The sequence below is a fragment of the Zeus faber genome, assembly GCF_960531495.2.
Source record: "Zeus faber genome assembly, chromosome: 16".
Classification (NCBI taxonomy): Eukaryota; Metazoa; Chordata; class Actinopteri; order Zeiformes; family Zeidae; genus Zeus; species Zeus faber.
In genome coordinates this window covers 20,021,118-20,042,173 of record NC_137202.1, presented here as the reverse complement: position 1 = coordinate 20,042,173, position 21,056 = coordinate 20,021,118, and the positions used below count along the sequence as shown (strand labels likewise).

Here is a 21,056-nt window from a genome sequence, read left to right as displayed (position 1 = left end):
CACACACACACACACACACACACACGCAACAACAAAATAATTGCAAAAGGTGACCAGTACATTTTAGTTTTTTATTAAGAGTAAAAACATACCAGGTCATAAAGTAGGGTGCGTTAACCAGGACGTACTGTACAATGAAGATACATTCCCTTGACAGGGTTGAGACATATATATATATATATATATATATATAAGCATTCTGTTAATATAGTCTGGGTAGCGAGGCTGATTACGCCGTGCATTGTGCACGGTCGATGAAGGCAGGGCATGCAGGCGGCAGTCATGCCAAAATATGTGACAAGATTAAGGAGCCTGGCCTTTCGAGAGTGCGTCACGCGGGACGTAGGCCTCCGACCGGTTGGCGACAAAAGCTTTGGTTTGTCGTAGCAGTTGCGACCGCAAACCTCGACTGTGTACCCGAGGAAATTTCCCGAAAAATAAAAAATAAAATGCAATTCGCAGGGGTCCAGAACCGGTCACTTCTGGCCCCCATTCTGAACAAACGGGGTCGATCAGAAACCGAGCGACGTACGGTCACGGGATCTGGGACGTGCGTACGCCGACCGGGTCGCTGACTCAGAGCTCAGACAAACAGCCTTTCGAACACCCGGCGTAACAGTCATAGAGTATCTATCACAGCTGAGGATCTGACCCTAAAACGCACCTTTTCTCCCCCAGCGCCATACGAGACTACACGAGCGAATGACGATGGATTACACCTCAAACGGAACTGATTTCTGTCCATTCGCGGCATCGGGTTTGCGGCGTCACCAAAGCAGGTCCGGACCCTTTAAACACATGCTGTCACACTGGGAGAGCGGATTTTTCATGTAACTCAGTCCACAGACTTTCCCCATGCTACTGTTTTATATTATATTTATTAAGAGGTGGATTAGGTTATGTTTTTTTTTTTTTTTTTATGTAAAACATCATTCAAATATAACACGTTTATGCAAAGTGCCTACGATTCCCACGATGGCCGGACCCGACGGGGTACGGTTTTGTTTACCCTTTTGTGCCGCATGACCTGTATCTTCCGAACCTCTCAGATTCTCAGGTTTTGGAAACACCATTCCCCGCCCCTACCCACTTTATTCTTGAACAGAGACGGGCGAGGGAGGTGGCGCACCGGGGTGGTGCCGCGGGGAAGTTTGTTTCGTTTGAACGCGAAGGCCATTTTTGTTGTAGTATTCCATCGCTACAGGTCAGAGAAATTCCCACAATGCAGCATGAGATAATTCAACAACAGCTTGTCGTCTGTCCATCAGGACGTTAAAGGAGAGGTCTGCCACTTTTCAAGCCTGGCCTAAATGAAATGTTGGCGTTACGACTGAGAAACTTACCGCCCCGCTGCAGCTTCTCACTGTGCTATGGCGCAGTGCATTGGGGCAAACGTTGCATCCTAAAGTGTTTAACACTGTGGAACAGTCTTTTTATATGTTATACCGGGGGATAAAAGGTCACAAACCGTTGTGTATTTTGTCCGATTTCTCAGGGTTCTATTAACTCCGTTTACTCACGCAAATCGTGAGTAAACACAAGAGACTAGAAACATGAAGTTGCACCGCTTCCCATCTGCCAACCTACTACAGCCAGTGGAATAAGCCACTTTGGATGTATTGTGGATGTATGTGTTTCAGGATAAAATGTGATGTTACCGTTGTGCAAAAAGAGACCTGCGTGACTATAATGCACGATTCCCGCTTTCTAAAGGGGAGATTTAACCGGTTCCGAGCCTTAAATGTTTGCCCCGTTTTGTCACCACATTTCATTCCATCCAACTCCATCCGAGAAGAACAGTGATTTTCCTCGACAGTAAAGTGTTCAGGCTGTTGTTACGTTGAACGGCCGTAAATGAGCGGAGGCGGACGTTTGAACACCAAACCTCCATGTGCTGCAGCTTTCAGCCGTGGGTTGACCGTGGAAAAGCAGTCTTCCCTGTAGTAACCTGCAGGTGGCAGAGGTTAACCGTCCTAAACGCTTCCACTGTGGGCAGACACTGCAGGCACTGGAGGGAGAATGTGTTTTTTTCAGATAGGCAAACTGATCCCACACGGCGAGCGACGGCCGTTTACTTTAGTGAATGGTTCATCTATAGACCATACAGAGCAGGTAGAAAAAGATCGGTTTATAGAAAATGTGCGTAATAGTCACACCACCATTGTAAACCTCAAACACATTTTTATTTATTTATTTATTTTTGTCAAATCGAGTCTTTTATATTCTCTCGGTCAGATTTTAGAGAATGGAAACCCAGATTTTCTGTTAAAAAAATGAAGCTATACTTCATTGTAAAGGGAAACGCCACCTTGTGACGCAAACCGAAGGTTTCCAAGCAGCATTTTGTTTCTACTTTACTGTATATACTCTGTCACCACTATAATATGTGGAAAGTACTTCATACGGTCGCCGGCTACATGCAGGCCACTGTGTCCTTGTGGTGAACTGCCGACGGTGTCAAGCTCTGTTAAAAGATTCAGTGTATTGATTTCAACCAACAGTGGACCCTCCGGCCCCTTTCCTCAACTGCCTTCAATAGCTGTGTGTCGATAAGTCACAACAACGCATTCATCTCTGTCCTCTCAATAAGGCCCCTTTTTAGGTGTTGTTAATAGGAATCCATAGGAAAAACTAATCATCGATTAGAACCCTTTCCAATCAATAGCCGATTGTCCGACGGGGAAAGAGATGTTTGCGTCCTCCCCGTTATTCTCTGAAGGTAGCGGCTAAACGTCCAAAAGTAGACCATGCTTTCATTGCCATGCTACTGTATATCACCCGGTGTAAGGCAGCAAAGACATCTCACCAAAATTCACGTATCTAGTAAAGATAAAGTCAAAGGAGATAAAGAGACGTACTGTACGTCAGAATAGCTATTCATGTAGATATAGATATGTAATTCAGTCCGACACATTGTTGTAAAACACATCGTTCCCTTCGGGGATGTAATGGATGAAACCGGTGAAAGTAAAACATAATGGCAATTGTGCAGTTGTTCCTCCCGGAGTAGTGTTCAAAATAAAAAAGTAAGGAAATTATTGTGGACGTCATACAAAAATGCATTGAATGTCGCTCGTCGACAGGGTCACATGAGGTCACGGAGTGAGTTTGGTAAATATTTTGCCGTCGAACGCCGGCATAAAGGGTGATTACGTCTCTCAGTGACGTGTTCCGAGGTAAAGGTTTCATTCGTTTGAAAACCAAGTCATTGGTTGTGTGCAAATATGTGAGTTTACGTTCCTTGGATACAGAGTGATGGTTACCATGCAGATGGAGGAGAAGTACCGTGCGTCCACAACATTTCTCAGTGAAGAGCATTCGTGAACCACCCCTCGTTTCGTCTCAATTACCCCGTACGGTGAAAGCCGGTGGCCCAACAACCTTGATACCTCTCGAGACGCAGGGTCCTTCTCCGACTCCGCGTAGCGGCACAGTGATCAATCACAGTCGTCGAGGGGTAAATTAATATGGCAGCCGGCGGGAAGAGGTGCGGCGGCGAACAACGGGCGTTTCGCCGGCCGGTAGAACCCGCCCCCGAGCGGCTCCGTCGCTCCGATGCTCACAAGGCGAGCAGAAAAACAACGAACGGAATAAGCAGCAGGGTCGGAAACCGGCCTTTAGCAATTTCTAAAAAAGCGCTCTCTGTTCCCTTATCAGAGCTCCAACAGACAGAAAGAAAGTTCTCCAAAGCGCCATTGCCAACACTCCAACCACTTGGTCCTTTTTTTACTCCGGCTTTGATCGGGAGACAGTGACCGTCTCGTGTTTTCCACCGCTTCTTTTCTCTGCTGGAAAACGACGGTAATGAAGGTTCTACGCAGACGGGCAGGGGGGGGAGCCCTCTCCCCCCTCGAGGGCAAGCCTCCACGTCGCGCGTCTCACGGCCAGTTGGGGATCTCTCTGCTGCCACTGCTTTCCACCGGCTGGCTCGAATACACTTGTGCCACTGCTATACGGCCGTCAGGGTAACTGAGCTCGTTTTGGCCCCGTCCGTTTTCCTGCTGGGCCGTCGTTGCCTCCCCGATCTCGCGGCGGCCGCCTTCGACCGACACCGTCCCGTCGCCGCTCCTGCTCGGCCCCTGTTGGCCGGGTTCCTCGTGGCGATGGCGATGTATTTTGATTCTGGTCCTTCCATCTTCCCGGGGGACGCTCTTCATCGGCGTGGCTCCGCCACCGTGGTGTCTCCCCCCTCCGTCCGGGCGGCCGGTCTTGACGGGCACTGGCCTGTTGATCCGGTGCTTGTCGCAGACGGGGACCTTGTCGGCCTGCAGGGAGCGCGTGTAGCGCGAGAACCAGTCCCTCTCGAACGCAGCCCTCAGCTGGTCCACCACCGTGGCGTTCTTCTCCTCGACGCCCTCCGCCTGTCTGATCACCAGGCCCGCACCCGCGTTGAAGGTGAATTCGTTTCCCACCCAGTCCAGGTTGCCTGGCGGAGTTTGAACAAGATTAAGAAAATGAGGGGCGGCGGCCGCGGCGGCGGCAAAGTTAAAATTGTGCTTTTTAAACAAGAAAGCCGATAAGTTCAACAAGTATGAAGCATCTCTAACCACCGTGATACTCCCCGCCCTGTTACTGTGAGATTCTAACTGTTATACGGGGCCTGCTCTTGACTTGACTGGTGTAAAGTAAAATCCTGCTATGAGGCTGTGTTTTAGGCCGTGGTCAATCAGGAACCCCTGGATGACTCACCTAAGTAAATGGCTCTGTCCGTCACCATGAACCTGTTGTGGTTGATTCCCTGGAAGGTGCCGTCCCTCTGCTCCCTGGCACTGAAGAACTTCTACACACAGGCACGCACACACACACACACGCACGCACAAAAACACACACACACACACACACACACACACACACAAAAACACACACACACAAAAACACACACACACAAAACACACACACACACACACACACACACACACACACACACACACACACACACACACACAGTTGGATGGTTGGATGGTCAGATGGTCAGAAATAAACGTGTAAATCTCTCTGTGTGATAAATAAACAGCCCAGTTGTCATGAAATTGTTGTCAAAATGTGACGCTGAAGCAAGAAGGGGTTATTTGTCAATATTTCGATGATTTTTATTATTTTTATGCCGGAAATAACAGATTTGACCCTCAAGAAAGCGGTATCTGTTGCTCCCCCAGAAGATAGGGGTAAAGGTGTCGACTCTACCTCCCTTCTTAAGGGTGCCATTGAAGCAGAATTGGCAAAAGAATATTTGATGTGATTTGATTGTTTAATGCAATATGAAAAGACTGTCCATTTATTTTGGGTTGATCTGCTCGTCTACATGGGCGCCGACAGGCGACGTCGGTTAACCAGACGATGTGACACGTAGATCCTTCCGGTGGCATCACGGCCTCTCCGGTCCACTCACAGCTTCCAGGGAGCAGTTGATCTGCTCCATGCAGAGGCTCCTGAGCGACCAGACGAAGTTGAAGGTGAGCGGGTCGGTCTCCTCCCAGCAGCTGATCAGCATACGCACCCGCACCTTCCTCAGGATCAGAGCCTCGCGGATCATGCCGTCGATACGAGACCAGTACCTGGGCAGAGATACGAATACGGTTATTCCTATTGCGGCGCCTCGAGAGGAGGCGCCCCACGCCACGGCCCACGCCAACTGTCCTCCGCGAAACCGCCGGCAGTGCATCCCCAACAAAGAGTTAGCGCTGCCACCCCTCCGGATGTTTTAGAGCAGACGACATTTTTAAGTGCTGTTCAAATTCTCTAGGAGGTGCGAGAGACTGCTTTCGCCAGCCAGTGACGACGCCTTGGATGTACGCTGCGACAGCGGAATCATCGATTTTGGTGCAGCGATGTGAAAGCAACTGTGATTAATTGCGTTTTACTGAAGACGCTTGACCGTGATGTTTCATGTTTCCCTCGTTCCTTGAGTAGTGAGTGAGCAGTGGGGGGGGGCAGTCGCAATAGCTTTGGGATCCAGCTTTCGAGTCATTCGGAGGGAAGATGTGTAGGTCAGGAAAGTGCTTGAGTAATACCTGTTAGACAGACAGTAGATATGTGTTTTGGGGCCTGTGCAATGAACTTTGGGCTTGTGGATTTTGGATTTGGACCAAATGCTGTCATTTACCTCTCTGATTGTGGAAGGATACCGGCACAGACTGTTAACCTGAAAGTAGAACGTTGGAGAGCCTTGTCCAGGAAAGATAAAAGTATAACCCTTAATTTAAACCACAATATTACCAGACTTAGTTTCATCACCTCATGACGCCAGATCAGCGTAGAGTCACACTATGGATACTGGCAGTGCCCTTCTGACCATCAACCCTCTCCCAAAGATTTAAACGAATAAAGTTTGGGAAGCTAGCTGGAACTCTACATGGCCTTATTGGCACCAGCACCTTCCCCAACCACGGAGCAGTGTCCAACCTGTGAGCGCTGCTCTTGAGGAGCGGCAGGTAGTCCATGATGGAGATGTAGATGAAACGGCGGGCGTCCTGGATGACCCTGCCGATGGCCTCCAGATCGCTGCTGCGGTCCTTGGGGATAAACACGTTGGGGGAACTCTGCCGACACGCACACAGAAAATGGGCGGAAGAGATTAGAATTAGGATCAGTCATTTGATTTATTTTTTCGTTCAGATCCAAATGACACCCACTTAGTAGTAGTACAGGAAAAGAGGGACAAGTAGCTACGATCTCTCATAATCTTAATTGTTTGTGATGAATGAAAATATTTCACCCATTTCTCATTTTCCCCCAGCGCAGTATTGCCTAAAAGGATTATAAGCTACCGTCAGAGCTCGGGATCCGGACCCAAATGCAGTGGCGGAGGCAAGGTTGCGCGTAGTAAATGCAGACCGTGTATAACTCTTGATCTACAACCAGACTGGTCACTGACTTCAGTCTTACATACAGCACAGGGATCAAGCTAACTGATGCAGGGAAACAGAAAATGGCAACTGAAATAAACCCGGGAGAGAGAGAGAGAGAGAGAGAGAGAGAGAGAGAGAGAGAGAGAGAGAGTATATTTCCCAGTCTACAATTAAAGCTTCCATAAAGCTAGACTTCACTTCATCACACATCTGCTTGGGCGTGTGTGTTTGATGGGGTTACGGTAAAAACTAAATCTTTCTTTAGAGAACCCCTTCGTCTTCCACTTGATAAATCACGGATGGAGGACAGACCACATGTGTGTGTGTCGGTGTGTGTGTGTGTGTGTTTGTGTGTGTGTGTGTGTTCGTATCATCTGGCTCGTGTCAAACAGAGCCTACAATTGGCTTCCTGTCGCGAGGCAGAATGACATCCCTCATTTGCGTGCGGCGAATGACAGCGAGAGAAATATTGTCTTCGAGACGCTGCCTCCCCCGAGAGATTCATCGTTGCACTCGGTCCTTCCCTCCGCTGGAGACGAGGGCTGCTCTTCCCTCACATCTCAGGCAATGAAAAACCACGAGGAAGGCATTTTGCAATGTGAAGAGCAGCGCACAGAATCTGTCTGAACTTCAATTTATTCCTCACTTTTCTTACGTAAGCCTCCCTTTAAGGCCTAAGTATACTCATTTTCAATATTCAGCACAAAAAAATGACCCGCCTCGATGGATATGCAAATTTTAATTTTGCACAAATACATTTTCAATACAATACAATACTTGTTGTGATGTTTGATGTTTCAGACCGAACAATGTCACTCAATGTCAACGATGTTGCCACTTGGAAATATGCAAATATGACATCAGCTTTCATTGTTAAGCTGATGATACCCAACTATACACCCCCTTAGAACTAACTAACCCATGCAATTGTCAAACCCCAGTGCAGCGGTTCCCGACCTTTTCGGGCTCGTGGCCCACTTGAAAATCTCAAAAGTGTTTGCGCACCATGAACCATTATTGAGTTTCAGTGCCGATGTATTAGACTGCGTCACTCACAGAGATGTAGGCCTGAGCCTTGGTCCTGTTGAGTGTCAGCTCCAGCGGAGTGTCTCTGTTGAACAGCGCAAAGAGCCGCTTGGACCAGAAGGAAGGGATGAAGTCTTTATACTGGAGGCCCCAGTACAGGCTGAACACCCTGTGGAGGTCCAGAGCCAGACAGCTGCAGTCCAACACCAGCACGCCCAGCTCCTTCCTCTGGGGAATGAACACAGGAGCAGGCCTTTCACCGCCCATCCTCAAATGACGGCACAGCATCACACGGCCCTCATCATCATCATCATCATCATCATCATCATCATCTTCATCATGAATTATATCATTATTGCCATAATCATGTCCAGCAATATTCAGCATTAATTACATCCAATCACCTTTTCCTCGTCATTTGTTTTTCTATTCTTTCCCCTGCTCTCCTCTCCTCCTCTCCTCTCCCCTCCCATCCTCTCCTCTCCTTTCGTTCCTCTCCTCTCCTCTCCTCTCCATGGGAGTGGTTCCTTTCATTTCTTCTTTCCTGTCCTATCCAATATACCCTCAATGTACATTATGACTTATGACTTCACATCCTATATACTATAAACCACATATGTTAATCACTGGAGATTTTTCAAGAGACATTTATGTATGTGGCCATAGCTGAACATACTCACCTCAGCAGTGTGATGGCAGAGGTGGAAAATCCGGGTTAAGAAAGGAGAATTCCAGTCCGGGGTTTTGAGTCAACCATGTGGATTTTCTAATTAGCATAAACCCAGAGGTCCAGCGGACAAGCGTCTGCTGATCAGTGCATGGCTGGAGCAAAATACATGGTTGGACTTTTACTTTCTGAACATGGAATTTTCCATCCGTGTTTGATGATCGGGTATTACTGAAGTACTATTTCCATCGGATGTCTACGTTCTTGTTTTTGTCTATTTTTTTGGTACTAAAACAGGATCATGATTTCTCGAAGGTGAAATCTCATGGTAGTTGAATATGAACTTTGTATGATCGAGTCTTGAGGGAATATTAGTAATATTAGTGACTCAACTGCAACAATACACTATTCTGAGTCATGATGGGTTGGAAATGTGAGTGAAATTCTTCATAAGAGATGTGTCTCCGTCCTCGAGCTATATCAGTCTCGTATGATTAAAGCCCCCAGATTAAAATCCTTGTATCTGGGCTATGTCTATTAAACCCTAATAAACAGTGCCGGTGTTTAATGAACCGTCCAAGGTTTCCCCGCTTTCAAGAGGGAGACGCAAGACTGGACGCTTTAATTTTGGGAAACCACCCGACCTTGCACGGCTCATTATCTCGGCATTATCTCTGAAATATCTTCCCTGCTTTCTAACTTTCTCGAGAAGCTTGGTAACATATCCGAAGGTAGAGATGGATTGGATAGTTTTCATTTTGTATTTATGTACTTGACGTGTCAAGGCCCTCACAGCCAACGCAATACGTGTGTCATACCTTTGTCACTGCACACCTGATTGCAGAGCACTTTTTCTCAACAGTTGAGGTAGAGCCCCCCTGGTGTTGCAAAGGCAATCATCTCCCTGGCCCGGGCAGTGAGTTGTACCTGCCAACACCCCTTGGTGAGGTTGAGGGCGCTGATGAACGTTGCAGGGCCCAGCCCCTCAAATAATGAGATTTCGTTCAGTTTCCGTAAATCGTTTACAAATGCGATGGGAGCCATCTCACTTGGGTACAAGGTCAATCGGGCTGGCCCAGTAGCTGCCGGTTCCAACATCTTTCTAACCTCCTCCTGAATTGCAGCCCGCCGGGCTTCGGGGATCGGGTAGGATCGGAGCTGCACCTTCTTGCCCGGCTCTGTCACGATGTCATGGGCCACCACATCTGTCCGGCCCGGTGTGATCTGAGAATACTTCTCTGTTCTGGTTCAGGAGATCCCGCAGGTCCTGCCTCTGGCTGGGAGACAGCTAGGCACCCCAACATTGTCTGTGGAGGCATTTGTGTAAAGAGGGCATGCAGGGGAGTTTTCTGGCTCATACCACCTTTTCAACTGACTAATATGATATATAGATATATCTGATTGGTCTTGCTCCGGGCTGGTTGTTGGACCTCATAGTTTACCGGACCCCCCTTTTCCACTACTTCATAGGGCCCACGCCCCTTGGCAAGGAATTTTCACTCATTTGCTGGGGAACCTTGAGGTGTCTTGGAATGTGTGGTGTCCCAAGACAGCCCCATCATATAAGATAATTACTAAGCGACGGTGCCAGGGGTCCCAAGAGAGAGAGCACATCACCAGTGGTCCCGGTGATAAGGGAGGTGAAATGTGACCTGTGACCTATGTAGGGGAACCAAATGGTCAACATGGTCTTTGTAGGGGAACCAAATGGTCAACGTTGTCTTTGGGCAAGCATAAAAGACTCGCCTGAGCTTCATTTGCCAGAGAATCCATCCGGCTCGGTTCTCTCCTGGACGTCCTAGGCAAGTCTGGTCTGATGCTGTTCTTTTGTAATAAACTTATTATTTTACTCAAGTCAGCATCAGCGGTCACTCCTTCTTCATCAACACATCAAATTCATCAAGAAACTTCAACCTCTCTTCCAGTTCCCCAGGAAGAAAACAGAACATAAGCTCTTGAGTGACTTGGTGGTTTTCCAAGAGCACGATTAGGCGATCTACTGATTCAGGATTTTAAGGTTTAAGATACATAGCGCTTGGTGTCGGTGGGAAGGGCCCGAATACATTTGTCCATTACCACCATTTCGACTGCAGGGGGTCAGTCTCCTGTGGTGAGCCAGCTCCGGGTCAGGCGGACCAGGTTAGCGAGCTGGGGTCTCACTGGCTGCCTTGGCTCGTTGGGTCCAGGTGGGCAACCTCTGAGTTCGTAGCTGCTAGGCTAAACCTATACTGGGCTAAGATGGCGCCAAAGTTTCAGCAGGCCAAGATCACAGCAGGCTCGTTGGGCTTCCTCGGTGAGCAAGGGAGCAATTATCCAGGCCTGGCCAAGGGCTGGATAATTGCTCCCTTGTGTGTCATGCTATACTTGTAAGGACCTTGGCACTTGACATGTCAAGGTCCTCACAGCTACTGCAATTCGCTTATGTGTGTACCGTGGCCAGCGACCGCCAGTCCAGGAGAGTCCTGAAATCTACCGAAATTCATGTGTGTGCGTGAGTGTGTGAGTCTGTGCATGTGTGCGTGTGTGTGTGTGTGTGTACCGTGGCCAGCGACCTCCAGTCCATGGTGGCACTGCCGATGTACAGGTGTGTTCTGTCCACCACCCAGAAAGAGGAATTGAGCTGGCCCCTGGTCAGCGCTGTGGTGTTCAGAAAGTGGACATCTGCACCTAACAGACGACAGGAAGGGGTTAAGAGAGAGAGAGAGTGAGAGAGAGTGAGGGAGAGAGAGAGAGAGAGAGAGAGAGAGAGAGAGACAGAGAGAGAGAGAGAAAGAGATGGGGAAAGATAAAGACAAAGTGCAATAGAGGGAGAAGGAAGGAAGACTAGGAGGGAGTGAGAGAGGGAGAGAGAGAGAGAGGGGGAAAAAACGAGACCTAAGCTGAAGCATTTGCGGAGCCAAAGTGCCAGAGAGTCGTACAGCGTGTCGGCGTCGGTAAAGAGTGAGAGCTGACCGTGTGCAGCAAGCATGCTGAGTTCCAGCGAGTCGATGATCCCACTGGAGATCTTCAGCTGCAACCCCTTGGCCTTGAGCCCCTGCAGCCTGGACAGCAAAGCCCTGCCCTGAGGAGAGAGGTTGAGGAGGAGGAAAGGTCCTCTCAGATCAGCCTTGTCGAGCAGAAATCTCATGAAAGGCCTCTGACACTGGAAAAACAAGTATGATAGATGAGGACTTCACGTAGGTACCATATATGGGAAACAGTCACACAAATATACAGATACAAACACAGACGCCAGGCAGGCAAACACAGAGGACATTTTTTTTCTGGTCTCCTAGTCCCATTTTCAGCAGCAATTTGAGGAGGGATTGCCTCGAGCGGCTATTAACTGTGGTCCGCCCCAAGCCACCCCGACCGTTATTACCAACCAGCCAGCAGCTCCAGGACTTCATTAAACCTGACACGTCCTACTCTATAAGATGAACAAGCTTGTGTGTGTGTGTGTGTGCGCGCGCGCATGTGCATGCGTAAGGGTGTGTGGATATGTGGGTGTGTGTGTGAGTGTGTGTGGGTATGCGGGGGTGTGTGTGTGTGTGTGTGTGTGTGTGTGTGTGTGTGTGCGCGCGCGCGTGTGTGGATAACTTTGGCCTGGCAAGGTTCACAAAAGCAATAACTTAACTGCCAACTGATCCCAAAGTTTTAACCGTGGTTGATCGCCTTCGTCGCTCCAGATTCATCTTATTGTGTAAAAGGGCAAAGAAAAAGCTACCAGTACGGCATGGCTTTTGACTATCTGACGAAAGATTGTCGAGGCGGACGTCCATCTGGTCCACATTAAAAATGGATTTCAAAAGGCTGCACAAACTGGGTTTCTCTTTCGGCTTGAGACGAGGATCAAACAGACTGCTAATACCACTACTACCTCCATTCAAACAGAACACACAGTACTTATATCGCGTGAGCCATGAAGCCGCTTCGACCTTCGGAAGAACCTCTACCCGCAGCGCTTGAGCGCATTGAAAAGCACAGAGAGGCAGAAAAGACAGAATAAACGGGGGGGGGGGGGGAAATGGAGCGACGATGCACTGGGGGACACCAAAAAGCCGTGCCTGCCTGGCGGCCGGCTGGAAGCTGGCCTCGTAGTCGGAGGAGTTGAGCAGCCACCGCGGGGAGACGACCTCCACCACGCGGACGGCTCGGTCCAACAAGCTGTGGAGCCCCGCCGTGAGGGGGAGGTGGGACGTGCCGTTGTCCGGAAAGAAGACGTCGTCTGGAATGTTCTCCACAATCACGACACTGTTGAAAAAAAAAAAACGACGGAAAGAAAACCGCAGTTAGGAAACAAGTGGAAATCTCCATATTTCGCGTTATGTAGAAACGGGAGAAAACTGTCTCGTCAACGTAATTGAAAGAAAAAAAACAAAACAACAACTTTGAAAAGGATTTAAAAAAGCAGAGAAATGTCAATTAGATTAAGGCCCTATCAATGGGAAACAGCCGCGGCAATTATGTCTGTTCTAAACGGCGGAAACACAGCGAGCTCTGGTAGAGACACTTGGCACGGCGCCTTGCGAAAAAAAAAAAGAAAAAAAAAAAGGCTTCATTTCGTTCTCTTCCCCCCCGGGATTACTTCTCGACACGTCGCTGGAGATAAACCGACGGTGTAATTAAAGGGGGAAAAAAAAAGCGTTTCCTGAAAATAGCATTCGGTCATACTCGGGTCTAATCTCCACGAACGGGACGGATGGAGGTGATGAGATGGTGACGAGAAACAATCGGTCGAACTAATCACATCAAGGCCAGAAAAATGGCGCTGACATTTTGGGTTACGTATATAAAGTACACCACAAATCCATTTGAACCAGTTTCCAGAGACGCGCCGACTTCTACGCTTGAGGCGGTCTCTTCAATAATTTAAGCGCCGGCGAACTCCACGACTATTTTTTGTCTGTAAATACCTAACAGGAGGACCGACAGAGCGACAAGAGTGTTGAGATTAGGGTCGGCCAATTCAATTTACCCTGGCAGGACGGGACCCAGGGCGGCAGACCCGCGTGGTAAAGGCTATTACCAAGCTCCCATGCAAGCCACGCTTCTCTCTGTGGAACACAACCACCTACTGCGGCCAACTGCAGGAGATGCCTCACAGTGTAAATATGCAGTAGATCTCCAGTTGAGGGACTGTTTCGGTAAAAGACGAGAAGGCAACATCACCCTGTGTGATTAAATAATCAGTGAGCGTTGACTGCAATGAATGGCATAGGTTTGGTCGTCCAGCCTACTTTCTGCATCGAAAACCCAACTTACCTAGCAACCCATACTCACTATTCGTTTCATTACTGGTTGGTCCTTTAAGCTCAATTAACCTGGCCTATTCTGAACTGAAATGAAGTAAAAAATTGTTGAAGTTCAATTCACTTTCTAAAACGGAGCCCGATAGGTGAAGCCTCTGAGGTGGTGGAAGAGGCAGACGAGTCCGTACCGGCAGATCACCCCGGTTCGCAGTGCGGGGATCTGAGCGTAGGGTCGGCGGGCAGCGTGACAGCCGCTGAACAGCTGTTGGCTGAGCAAGCGCATGGCTGAAGGGCACATTGGCGGCGATGGGTGCAGCAGGTGATAATGTACGGTGCGCCGTCAACCCTGGCGTTGCCAAAAACACAGCCTGTACCGTAGACGCATCCTTGGCAGAGGTGAGGCTCGCTCCGTCACTGGACACAGTCCAAGGGTCAAGCTGGAGGACTCACACCCCGCTGGCATCACGATTTCTCCCAACCTCCATCCTTATCGCTGTGGTAGCAGGGTTGTGTATTCTATGGGATGGGTGCCCATTTTTTAGAGGGGGGCAGGATCATGTTGTCAATTTTGAGGTCACAAGAGGGCGTAGGTCGGAAATATGCGCGAAGACGAACGGTCATATCGCGCAACGGGGTAAATCCCACTTTGTCCTGCGGGAGAGAAAACTAACGAGGAGGGGAGGAAAATAAGATTGCTGGAGAAAAGAAGAGGTGGTGGAGGATGAGATGGAGGTGAGAAAACACAGTTATTCAGGAATCCTCCCCATTTATTCTAATAGGAGTGGAATGCGTGTGTGTGTGTGTGTGTGTGTGTTGTGTGTGTGTGTGAGAGAGAGAGAGATTGGATTGTTTCCAAAAAGCAATCCACACGCATCACTTAGAAATGCAGGTGTATAGCAATCTGTGGAGTGAATCTGTGGAATAACGTGGATGTACGAGCCAAACAAAGCAGTAACATGAAACAATTCAAGAAGCTTTAAACAGGTCATCTTTGAATCGCATCAAAACAGGAAATGACAGTAAAGATGTTTTTACTCAGAATGGAAATCTGGTTCTAGATTATCAAATTTGGACTTGTGTATGCATGTCTATGTAAATATATAAGTATATACTGTATGCTGTATCTATATAAAGTATATATATATATATGTATATACACACCGATCAGCCACAACATTAAAACCAGTGACAAGTGAAGTGAATAACATGGATCATCTGGTTCCAATGGCACCTGTCAAGGGGTGGGATATATTATATATATATATATATATAAACTGTTAAATATTATTATTATATTAGGGATATATGAGGCAGCAAGTGAACAGTCAGTTGTTGTAGTTGATGTGTTGGAAGCAGCGTAAGGATCTGAGCCACTTTGACAAGGAGCACATTGTGACGCTAGACGACTGGGTCAGAGCATCTCCAAAACCACAGGTCTTGTGGGGTGAACGCCGGGGTGAACCGGCGACAGGGTCATGGGTGCCCATGAGCTCATTGATGCACATGGGGAGTAAAAGTCTAGACGGTCTGGTTCGATCCCATAAAAGAACTTCTGTAGCACAAACCGGTGAAAAAGTGAATGGTGCTTTAATTGAAAGGTGTCAGAACACACAGTGCATGGCAGCTTGCTGCGTATGGGAGCGGTCAGAGGGTCCATGCTGACCCCTGTCCACCCCTCAAAGCTCCTACAATGGACACGTGAGCGTCAGAACTGGACCATGGAGCAATGGAAGAAGGTGGCCTGGTCTGATAAATCACATTTCTTATCATGTGAATGGGTTCGGGTCCAATCCGATGGAGCATCTGTGGGATGGGCTGGAACAACAAGCCTGATCCATGGGGGCCCCACCTCACAACTTCCAGGACTTAAAGGATCTGCTTCTTACGTCTTGATGGCAGATACCACAGTACACCTTCGGAGTCCATGCCTCCACACGTCAGAAGTGTTTTGGCGACACAAGGTTGAGCTACACAATATTAGTGGTGGCTTTAATGTTGTGGCTGATCTGTTTGTGTGTTTATATATATACAGTATATACGTATGTGATAATATGCATATGTTTGTTGGCATATATTTAGTATCAATTAAATCGATTTATGTTAAGTGCAAAGCCGGATTAAGATTATAGAACAAGGCAGAAGCGTTTACGTCTTGGATGTACATTAATTAATGAATTAATTAATTAACAAATTTGCTTGTTTATTTATTTATTTTGTAAGGAATTGCGGGATGTTTTTTTCCCTGAATTCATTTTATTTAATGTTTATTGCATGTGTTTTCTTAAACGTCTGAAATGGAAAATGATCAATCAATGGAAATATATTATGGATATTCTAAGTTACACAGTGTATTCCATGCACAGGCCTTCATTATCAGCCGGCTATAAGTGTGGAGTGTCAGCATGGGATCGTGCTCAGAATACTGTACTTTGCTGCAGAGAGCCTGACATTTGATATGAATTATTTGCCCTCTGAAGAGCTGGCTGATCCTCCGGACGTATAATGTTGGAGTTGTGGTTATTAATGCATACAGTATATGCCTGTACATGCTCCTGTCGTCTATCCATAATTAAAGATGGAGACGTATTATTGAGCTTCTTTTCCTCAGGCACGACCAAAGAGGATTATTGCTCGGCAGTAAGATGGAGTCATCCTCCAGTTACTGGATGTCCAATTTTATTTTTAATGAAATGGCAAGCAGTGTCCTCCAACGTTATTGTGCTCATGCTTTTTGTGTTTGAATGAATGGCTCGTAGGCTTGTAGGAGATATAGCAGAGTTTGTCAAATTTGCATTGAGATAAGAGGGAACAAACTGAACATAACATGAATACGAGGGTTGTGTAACCACCTCCCGTCATGCAAATCACATCCCACATGAAGTAAACGCTAATGTCAGTCAAATTTAGATCCCGATTGGATAAATGCATTCATCCCTCCGTGGTTTTCCTCTGAATTCTTTCTCAGTGAATTTTCTCCCCGCTTTCCCAAACAAATGATCAGACTGTTACGGCGAGCCGGCATAACAAAGTGTAGGGGAGCATGCTATTTCTCTCCCTAAGTGGCAGCTTGAGGTTCCACGATGCCAGTCGCTTCCCTGTTTGCTCGGCCGTCATTCCTGGATCGCTCCTGAGCCACACGACCCGTTCCTCTCCGGGATCAAGCGCGGATTCAAAGGCGCCCGCAGCGCGTGACAGCTCTGCGTCACAAAATCACAAACAACAACAACAAACAAACAAACAAACAACCAAAGAAAAACATCTGCCGAGTGATATTGGTGGTGGCTAAAAGATAGAACAATGGCTTCATACTCTGAAAAGGTAGGCTGATTCATCTATTTTTGGAAGTCACTGCGATGTGCATTTGGATTTTTACCTCCCACTGAATACAGCAACGGCCTCCAAACCTCTGGCTATTAATTAGAAAACCTGAAAACCTTTGATCAATCATGTCAAAGGACAACATATCCCCAAATTGGCATGATGTCCTGGATTGTTGATTACCTGACGGGCAGACCACAGTATGTACTCCTACAGAACTGTGTTTTACAGGGTAGTCAGCAACACAGGGGCCCCACAGGGGACTGTCCTCTCTCCCTTCCTCTCCACCCTCTTCACCTCAGACTTCAACTATTGCACTGAGTCCTGCCACCTTCAGAAGTTTTCTGATGACTCAGCAATAGTTGGTTGTATTAAAAAGGGTGATGAGAGTGAATACAGGACTGTTGTGGACTACTTTGTCACCTGGAGTGAGCTGAACCATCTGCAGCTCAATGTGAGTAAGACAAAGGAGCTCATAGTGGATCTGAGGAGGGCAAAAACACCCGTGACCCCTGTTTCCATCCAGGGGGTCCCTGTGGACACTGTGGAGGAGTACGAGTACCTGGGGGTGTACTTCAATAACAAGTTGGACTGGACCAGAAACACAGAGGCAGTCTACAAAAAGGGCCAAAGCCGACTCTATTTCCTACGGAGGCTGAGGTCCTTTAACATCTGCCGAACGATGCTGAGGATGTTCTATGAGTCTGTTGTGGCCAGTACGACCTTCTTCGCTGTCACATGCTGGGGCAGTGGGCCGAGGGTCGCAGACAACAACAGACTAAAACTAATCAGGAGGGCCGGTGATGTAGTAGGAGAGGAGCTGGACACCCTGACGACTGTGGCAGAGAGGAGGATGCTGTCCAGGCTTCAGTCCATCTTGGACAATGTCTCACACCCTCTCTACGACACACTGGCCCAGCAGAGGAGCACCTTCAGCAGAAGACTCCTCTGACCCAGATGCGCCACAGTGCGCCACAGGAAATCATTCCTGCCTGTGGTCATCAATCTCTACAACGCCTCCCTCAGAGAGTCAGGCACCCCCTCTCTGTAATCTGACCTCAAAACACGGACTTCCACTTCTGCACCTTCTTCTTTTTGCACATTTTTAACTGTACATTTTACACTCTATATAGATATGTTTATAACATATACAGTAGATATGTTCATATATATATTTATATATAAATATGTTTCTTAGTAATTATTATATGTTGTATGTAAATATGTTGTATGTAGATTTGGAGCTGTAACAAAAGTAATTTCGCCCTGGGATTATTAAAGTATTTCTGATTTTGATTCTGATTCTGATTCTGATTCTGATGAGCGTGTGTGTCCCAGCCTCATTGTCCTTCATCACAAGTGTCCCACTCGAGTGGTAATCGATGGAAAATCTTCATAATTGCGCCACGGTGCGCTTGGACGAAGCGATTTCGTTTCTTTTCCTTTTTTTTTTCCCGAACACAATACAATTGAAACATGCCCACGCACATTTCTGCAACTGCACCCCCCCCCCCCTCAAAAAAAGATCACTTTTCGTGGTAAAGGCCAGGGTAAGAGAAGATATTGAGTTTTTTCTCATAGTCACGAAAATGTATCTATTGAATCGCGTCCCAGAGCACGGTTAGCCCCACCTTTTTCCGTGCCGCACAGAACACGCTGCGCGAAAAATCTGAATGTACCCATCAGCACCAGTGCCAACGCCGGTAAAACATCTCCACGGCAACAGCGAGCTCCAGCAATCAGAGACGCCGCTGTTACACGCGCGCGCGTCGCCAGGGGCACCGGAACTCTCCAAAACAGTTGACCTTATCTTGGCAGCTCACTTAATTACTGGGAAATAGGGCTTCAAACGTGACCCCCTGGTCAGGGTTCAAAGGTCAATATCTCAATTAGGGGTCCGCGGAAATCTGTCAAACTAATTTCGCTGTGTCGTTCGCGCTCTCCCTCTCCCCCTCGCTCTCTCTCGTTCTCTCTCTCGCTCTCTCTGGGGGGTAGAAAGGAGAGGAAATCAATTGAAGTAAAACACGTTGGAATGGTCAGCCTTCGTTGAGGGATGTCGGGCCGATTGCTCTGCAGGGCCTGTAAACGCTCTGGTCCTCGATATAGAAGGGAGAAGGCGGGTGTTCTAATTGACGAACGCAGAGCGACAGAGAGAGAGGGAAGGAGAGAGAGAGAGAGCGACGGAGAGAGAGGGAGAGAGAGGGAGAGAGAGAGAGAGAGAGAGAGATGGGGCTGGGTGCTATGTTGGGGGATAACAATATAACGAGGAGCGTCCAGTGGTCAGAGCGTCAGAGCGTCAGCTATTACACGCGGAGAGTGGTTCTAGTGATTTCAGATAACTTTTTTTTAAGAGCAGTGGCTCTCCCACATTTGAAGAGCCTGACCAACTTCAAAAGCACACCGAGCGCCCAGCGTCACAACTGAAAATGTTCCGAAGAAACATGAGCTTGAGAAATAACGGAAACACATTTCATCAGCCGGGCACAACGGCGTGCTGGGTATTTAAAAAAAAAAAGTAAAAAATTCCGAACCGGATGGATTCCTCCCAGCTAAGCCTACGCCCCCAACTCGGGTGTCAGTGTCTGAGCGGCGTGTCGGCCTGGCGGGAGGAGAGGCGTGGCGGTGGCGCCCGCCGCGGCTCACCTGCAGTCGTTGCTGCAGTTTTCTTCCGTGATCCCGTCCTCGTCCTCACCCCAGACGTCCACGGCGGAGAAAATCAGCGCCACCAGGACGGCGAAGCAGCAGACCAAAGCGAAGATCACGATGCACTTTTGCTGAGACTGCAAGAGAGCAGAAAAAAAGACAGGGGAAAAATACAAGAAAAACTAACGAACGAACGAACAAACAAACTCGCCATCGATCACCGGGGTTCCCCTCCACTCCGCCGGCGCAACAGCAAACTCGAGGCCAAAGTGCCCCAACCTTGGCCCCGTCGCGTCGAGCGCCCTCAGCCGACCCCGACCCTGATTTAATGCACAGCTCAGCGCGTCGTGAAATCATACGGCGGAGGAGGATTCCCAGGGGGAGCCAGGTGGGCCCACGTGGTATGAGCTCACAGGGGTCCCCGGGAAGCTTTCACGACGGGAGGGGACGGCGGAGGATTTACCGGAAGAGGGAGGAAGAGAAAGGGAGGAGGAAGAGCAGAAAAGAGGGAGAGAAGAGAGTCGGCGTCTCCTTCGCCAGGATATGCACCGCTCGTTGCTCCGGCTCGGCCCCGGTGACGGAGGAGGCCTGGTCTTTACTCGGCTCTTCTGGAGAAAGCCCGGCACAAAGGGAATCATTTAAAAGCCATTTGTTTTGGGCTCCTCCCTTATTTTTAGCCGTTGGTCCATGGCACATTTGGGTTGTGTCCAAATAGCCCCCATATGGCTGAACTCAACCATGTCACTCTGATCCATGGGGGCAATCAAGATGAAAGACAGAACATTACAGCTACTAGTCCAGAGCTCAGAACTCCCCCATGACTGACCTCTGCATTGTTCATAGTGCCAGTCCTACGTCCTGTCCAGGACAGAAATGGATGACTTAAGGAGGGGGTAGGGCAGAGAGGGTCACTGGGGTCGCTGGATTTCCCCGGATCACCCTCACCTCTGCAGAGGACAAATTTCCCAACAGGGATCACCAAAGTAATTCTTTTTGTAATACAGCACAACGCCGTTATTCCCCCGCGTCTTTAAAAAACGTCGGCGCGAGGCAGTTGCGTTGCCACGCACTGAAAACCGATGACCTGAAGGGGGTATGGAGCGTCCGGAGCTCATCACACGAGCACGGCTGGCTCTGCGATGGAAAAAAAACAACAACAAAAAACCCCAACAACGACGCAAAGATCTATTATTGATGCTAGTGCTTGAGAAAGCGCCGCCCGACGTTCAGAGCCGAAGGACTCGGAGACCTTGAGGGGACGCGGCGGGAGAGAGCGCAGGAGGTTTCCGCGGCACCGAGGCCCCCCGACGGTGAAATGTTTTA

The 21,056-nt window shown here is 48.4% G+C and overlaps 1 protein-coding gene across 1 annotated transcript in view; it reads right to left on the bottom strand.

The window, feature by feature from the left end:
* Positions 1 to 3,878: 3,878 nt before the first annotated feature.
* LOC307242081 (inactive phospholipase D5-like) overlaps positions 3,879 to 21,056 on the bottom strand; it is a gene marked incomplete at both ends in the record, with an annotated part of 59,566 nt that continues 42,388 nt past the window's right edge. Inside the window, 9 exons of the mRNA XM_080016416.1 lie at positions 3,879 to 4,426; positions 4,690 to 4,780; positions 5,390 to 5,555; positions 6,403 to 6,539; positions 7,905 to 8,102; positions 11,081 to 11,208; positions 11,494 to 11,602; positions 12,588 to 12,774; positions 19,734 to 19,870. Of these exons, the coding sequence (XP_079872542.1) occupies positions 3,879 to 4,426; positions 4,690 to 4,780; positions 5,390 to 5,555; positions 6,403 to 6,539; positions 7,905 to 8,102; positions 11,081 to 11,208; positions 11,494 to 11,602; positions 12,588 to 12,774; positions 19,734 to 19,870 (1,701 nt within the window). The remainder of the gene's footprint in view (positions 4,427 to 4,689; positions 4,781 to 5,389; positions 5,556 to 6,402; positions 6,540 to 7,904; positions 8,103 to 11,080; positions 11,209 to 11,493; positions 11,603 to 12,587; positions 12,775 to 19,733; positions 19,871 to 21,056) is intronic.